At 32.7% G+C, this 6,810-nt stretch overlaps 1 protein-coding gene across 12 annotated transcripts in view; it reads left to right on the plus strand.

The window, feature by feature from the left end:
* Positions 1-6,405, plus strand: part of LOC145248365 (CTD small phosphatase-like protein) — a 574,218-nt gene extending 567,813 nt beyond the window's left edge. For all 12 annotated transcript variants that reach the window (XM_080110292.1, XM_080110287.1, XM_080110288.1 and 9 more), the window contains one exon: positions 5,529-6,405. In XM_080110292.1, the coding sequence (XP_079966418.1) occupies positions 5,529-5,669 (141 nt within the window). In that variant the 3' untranslated portion in view covers positions 5,670-6,405. The remainder of the gene's footprint in view (positions 1-5,528) is intronic.
* Positions 6,406-6,810: the final 405 nt, after the last annotated feature.

The following is a 6,810-nucleotide window of genomic DNA, read 5'->3' on the forward strand; positions in this document are numbered from 1 at the left end:
TTCCAGTGTAAACTATGGATCCATAAAAAGTGCAGCGGTTTTACTGAGAGTAGTTGACTCAGATTATGTTTGTTGCAGGTGTCTTGGTCTTGCCTATCCAATCAAGGGTTGAACAGTAACAAATGGATATGGATGGCATCCCACTTGATGTTAAAACTACATTCTGCAACATGTTGAATGCTGATGGTGGTTGAGAATGTATTATTAATGTGTTACATGCGTGAGACATTGCCTGATGCTGGATACCTTAGAGTACCAAAGTCTGATTATATATATAGATAATCAGACTTTTTTGTTATATTTTATCTTATATAATCAAACTTTTTTGTTCTATGTTTTATGTCCAAGAAGCAAAACATGAAAAAAGAATAAATATGTCAATAATTCATTCATGTCTAAATTATGAATGAATCTATGTGTTTGTTTATAAAGTAAAGAATGAGAAAACAATTGCAAATAAACCTTGCATAATAAAAAGGAATAAGTAACTTTTTTTCCTCTTTTTTTTTTTGTAAGATAATTCAATTTCAATATTATGGTTGTTCTTTGGATTTAGTGATTATTATTATTATTCATGTTATATTACTTCCATCAGGAAATTGTCTTTTGAGATGTCACATGTTGAATGCCTTAGAATTACTGTCAGTGTAAGTCAAGTCAAGGGGAGATAATTTAGTTCTTTTTTATGCTTTTGTCTCATCTTTTAACCAAAGATCTATTACCTGCAAATCCGCCAGCAGAAAAACATGCTGCACAGCGCATGTTTACAAAATGTGACCTGAATATATAGATTAAACATGATTAAATGCATTAATCCCAATCACAAATGAATACTAAAGTTAAAATATGTATGTGCTAAGCAGAAAGGCATTTATATAATAGTAATGTCACAAACAATCTTACCTTGAAGAAACAGAAGGTGTGCTCGCTCTCTCTCTCCTACCAGCATGTAGAAACTAGAAGATAACACAAGAGCTGTGACTTGTTTCCTGGGAAAGATCCAACACTGATACATTCAATCCTACTCGCCGCCATTCTCTCAACATTTTAGTGCATGTCTACATAAGCTGTAAAGGGGTTCATGTGCTCATTTAACTCCCAATGTTGGTTCTGCTCAAAATCAATGGGCTAGATCAGATATTAGATTCTAACTGCTGCTCATTCATGACAAAGTACACGAAAGTACCGTAATTTTGACAGTAGATAGGAAATGCCTTCACAACCACTGTGTTGGCAGCCTAACTTTAACAATGACCAACTGGAATGCCTGGAAGACTAACATACTGGTGGTAAACACAATCTCTTCCTAGCAATGGATATCATCAAAAAAGTATAACATCCCTGCAAGATCTCATGCACAATATAAGAGCTACAAGTTTGGATTATCCCTTTACAACTCATACAGACATATGCACCTAAAAGTTAAGAGAATGGAGGCGAATAAGATTGAATATATCGGTGTTAGACCTTCACAAGGTATATCTTTAAGTACACTTGCACCAATCACTGTGGCTCTATAAAACTTTATTAATTAAGGGATGATGGTATTGCCTGACCTGCACAGGAGTTTGGACTCAATGTTGCACCATCCATCATGCAAACAGTTGTTGATGCTATTTTGATGAAGGAGAAGCACATACAGGAGGCAACATCTGCCTGTATGGATGATGTGTATGTGAACAGGTGTTGTGCTCATGACGCATGGTAAGACACATCACTCCTCAGTAAAGAGCTGAAGAGTGCTTGGTTTGCAAGTCTAGGGAGAGGATAATGCTCTGTATTAGACAAGTAGGAACAAAATCCCAGATATGCCCTGTGTCACCATGCGACAGAATATATATATACAATAAATTGGTTGAGCACCTTCTCGTGGTTGGTTGGCTTTGTGTTTGCATGATTTTCATCAGAGAGCATCTGACATCATCACTGGGTGGTGTGACAAAGTTGATGATGCTCCTCTTTTTTTTTTTTTTTTTTTGACATACATTTTTCTAAACACCATGATTAAAGATGTTCTCATCAGAGTGCACAGACTCAGCACAGAGCAAATAGTGTATTGATGGCCAAGACCTTAGCGTATGGGTTGATGCAAGCTCATGTCGTTGGTATATGGTTAGCATTACAAGCGTATGCTGTATTTTCGTGGACATTGGCAATATTACATGCCTAATATGCTTCAACAATTCGTATCTTTTTTATTTGTTGATCAATTTTTAAAAGAATTACATTGATGGAAAGAGAATAAAATAAGCATTCTAATAATGTTAATTTATTTTTCTTTTATGCCTTCAATATTTTTATGCTCCAAGTTAAAAATGGAAAAAGGGTAAAAAATGATGGCAGCAAAACGGGAAACTGTTTTTTTTATGTTTACATTTTATACGTTACGTTTTGATACATATACACGGAGTTAAATTTGATTGGATATGGCTGAAATTTTACAGGCTATATAAACAAAGAAGTCTATCTCCACTAGTGTTTGATTTGTTTTACAACCACAGGAAGCAAAGTTATGACCGAGCAAAGTTGACAAAGAATATTTCAAAATTGATAAGATAAATCGGTATATATCATCCATTTTCATATAGATAATAGTTTCAGAATTATTTTCATGTATAATATGTAAATATTTGAGAATTATTAATTGCGCAAAGTTTTCTTTAAAATGTTATCTTTTATAGAAATCAAATCCGCTTACAGAAAAATGGTCGTTAAGCACATCATGTGCTGAGCTGACTAAAGTATTCTCTTATAAATAGAAAACTGTCTTACTAGATTAGTCATTTTTTATTCTGAGTTCGTCAATTTAAAAAAATTATTTTCAAGTTTTTCAAATTTGATTTTGAAACAATACTATTTTGTTGTTTTTAACGCTTTTAGTGCATGTGTACTAAAAGCGTTAAAAAACAACAAAATGTACTAAGTACATGCATTTAACTTATTTGTACTTAAAGTAGAATTGTGTTTTTTAGTGGTCAAAAAACCCCAAAAAAAACAAATATATAACAAATAAAAGTACTTGTGCACTTATGCTACTATGCTGAAGTAATAACGTTATTATTTAGAAACCCATTCTTAACATGAGGAAGGAAGGGTATTTTGTTAACTATTCTGTACTTTCACCTAAAAATTAAATAAAATATATCGTGAAAGTTGAATTTATTTTTAACTCATTGTCATGACCATTTTTTTCGAATCTGTAAGACAAACCCGTTTTTTTTTTTTTTAATTGAGGATGTCTAAATGATAATAATAATAATAATTAGGTGGTTTGATAAAGAATTTCATTGTGATGCATTTTGTAAAGTTTTACCTTGTTTCCACCTTAACATTTTTCTTTAAAATGACTACCTTTAAAGGTTTTCGAGTATACTGAAAACGAATATTGCATTTAAATTTTCCACAAATAAGTAGCTTTCTGGATATTAAGCAATGTCATTTCTTACGTTATTGCTGGTGGCCATCTTGGTATGCGCATTTGTGCATAGTTTCTTGGGGTTTCGTTTGTGCACTTGCATGTACCAAGATGGTCACCAGCGATAACATAAGAAATGACATTGCTTAATATCCGGAAAACTATTTATTTGCAGAAAATTTAAATGCGGTATTCGTTTTCAGCATACCCTAAAACCTATTCAAGTTATCATTTTAAAATGTTAAGGTGGAAACACGGTAAAAAAATTACCGTTTTATTTCTTTGTTTACATAGTTGAATTTTCAATAAAAAAAAATGACAAAAATTACCATCAATTGGTGAATATATAGTTGTTGCTTATTAGGATTCCTGGTATCCTGGTACTGTGAAAGTTACATCGAGGATTCATGTAGAATACGATTTATGGTTGCATCTCAGAAAATAGGGGTATATTTTGGGCCAGATAGAGAGGATTTACAAAATTGAAAATTGGACTGGTCCCAAAATGCATAAGTTCTGGTCGACTATAGGAATTTCCATCTTTTACAGAAATCCAAAATCTATATAAAAATTTTCTTTGATTTATTTCTGAGATTAATTCATATCTACTCAATTTTCTTTTTCTTTGAGGGGAGTAGTAAATACCGGCCATGAATGCTCTTTAGGCATTCAATGGCTAGACCTAAGATTAAGCTCTCCTTTGGTGAGGAGGCAGGAAAATGCCTATTCTAAATAAAGCTATATTTAAATACTACTATAATACTTAGTTTTGTTCATAGACACCCACTGTATGATACTATGCGTCAGTTTAAAAAAAAAAAGAAGTTTTTACATCTGAATTTATAATTCATGGCCTATGGTAAAGAGATAAATCAGACTTGACTGCATAATCAGAAAGAGCATACAATTTTACATAAGAGTACAAAGTTTCATGAATAGCTTAAAAAATAAATGGTGGCGAAATTACCGAATTTCTTGAAATGTTGAGGTCCGTAATTTAGCCCACTTTTTCTAAAGAAAAATGTCCACGGAAAAGCCTAAATTTTGGCACTTAAAATGCTTATAACTTTTGAACTACTGATGGTATTTGCATAGTTCAAACGATTTTAAGCATTTTTACATAGCTTTTTTTCAGGCAAGTTGATGAAATAACAGTTATCTAAAAAGAAAAAAAATCAACTTGTAATGCTAATGTGATGGTGCTGTAGTAGAGAATGAAAAACAAAACAAGACAAGTAGATTGACAAAGGTACCTCAGAGGTGCCTTGATGTACTCAAGAGGAACTCGGCCTGTGCAACTTGCGTGTGCTCCATTTGTGAGCTCATCACCATGAAGAAGCACATGGCGCAAAAGACCACCTAAATGTTTCATGTGTAATCATAAGATGAGGACATATTGTAATAGTCCCAACCGATCTTATATAACTTGTGTGCATTCTCTGTTACTGGCACATGGAAATCAGAAGATGCAAGAGGTATGACTTGTTTTCTGGAGAAGAATGTGATAAGCTTGCATAAAGTGGCAAGATTTAATGAGCATAAAAAGAACCAAACTTGAAGAATATTTCGCTTATGCCTGATTGGTGAAGATCCATCAGTTCATTTGCGTGTGTGGAAACTTGACTATTGTCTGATAGATTGATTCCACTAGTGACAAAAATTCTAAACTCTACCAAACAGTTTACTTACACTTTTTTGTGGCATCTTTTTGGAGATGCACCCTAAAAGGCAATTAAAATACTTCTAGCAAGCAAATTAGTCTTCATTATTGACTATGGTACAAAAATTCCCACAAGATGTTTTTGCAACAATATTTTGGGATTTCCTTGTATTAATAAAGGACTTTAAAGCTTTTTTTAAAAAGAGGTATAACTCTAGCCTAGAAAAATAATACCGTTGCTCTCCAAATATGAATTAATTAGAATCTGCCCTGGTTTCAATAGAAATTATATCCTATGGTGAAAATCCAATTTGAGGAGTGTAGAGTTATCATGTATTTGCCATAACTCTCAAGTTGAAGATATAAAGTATAACATTGTTTTATTACTTTTTCTTGTATACTGAAAAAAAATTATATTGATTATAATTTAAGAAAAAAAATTTTTTTTTTTAGGTTCCTGTGACTTCATGGTTTGATGATGACGACGATCGGGAGCTGTACGACCTCATACCCTATTTTGAAAATCTCGCCAATTTAGATAATGTGTATAGTATGCTCAGAACCACACAGATGTCTTCAGTGCCTGAAACATAGCACACATACACACACACACACACACACGTACATACTTGTACACAAGTCTACATACATAAAGTGACTCAAATATACATTCATACAATTTTATATACATACACACGTATATGTGTGTGCGTGTATGTATGTACATGGCACTAGACTGCTGCAGGATGAATTAAAATGTTGCCTTGGTCATTGCATTGGAGATGCATGCAAACCGTTGCTGCGGACTATATTGCTGTGGTTGCCATACCAATGGTTGTGGTAACCATGACTACCAGGCAACGTGTGTTAAGATGACGAAGAAAGAAGAAAACAACAACAATGCCTAATTAAGTGAAGGAGGTTGAACGTTGATTTTTATGTAACAAAGATTACAACGTTGTCGAGTGTTGGGATTTTTCCAAACTGCTCAATGGGTATGAAGAAAGAGTTTTTTTTTTTTAATTTTTTCCTCTGTTTTCTTTATTGAGAAGGATGAAATCGATAGAAAGAATAAGAGAGGAAAACCAATTCCTTTTGTTTTTTTTTTTTTTTTTGTTTTTTTTTTGTTTTTTTGCTATGATATCACTGCCTCGACAGCTGACCCGATACCTGTGGAGTAAGAAGAAAAGGAGAAAAGAAAGGCGACTGTAAAAAAAAAAAAAAAAAAAAATGGGCTGGTGAATGAACACCTATTTTTACAACTACAAATTAATTAGATTTTTTTTTTTCACATAGCCAATAAATGCCAACATTTCATTTTCGAAAAAAATTTTCTTAATCTTTTGACTCCCATTTATCAGAAAAATTATGTGAGAATCTGCCTTGAATTGAATATAGCATACACACACAAGATTTTTATGGTGCATGTTTGTAAAGGATTTAGAAATTCCCACTATTTAAACAACAAAGATTGTTAACAGGGTGGGATTGGAATAAACAGAAGATCAAGCATAACTGAAGATTTAAAAACAATCAGCTGTGCGCTATTATATAGATGTTTTTAGCAAAAAATATACTTTTGTTTTTATATTCAATTTACATTCTAATGTTACTATTCTGATGAATCTTAGTCGAAAGAAAATCTTATAAAACAGATATTGTAAAATGACCCTTTGCTCCCCCTCATCAACTTGTTCTATGCTGTCAGACTTTTATTGTTATGATGGCCCTAATA

This window comes from Euprymna scolopes, chromosome 26 (genome assembly GCF_053919585.1).
Source record: "Euprymna scolopes isolate OS-2025 chromosome 26, ASM5391958v1, whole genome shotgun sequence".
NCBI classification, from domain to species: domain Eukaryota; kingdom Metazoa; phylum Mollusca; class Cephalopoda; order Sepiida; family Sepiolidae; genus Euprymna; species Euprymna scolopes.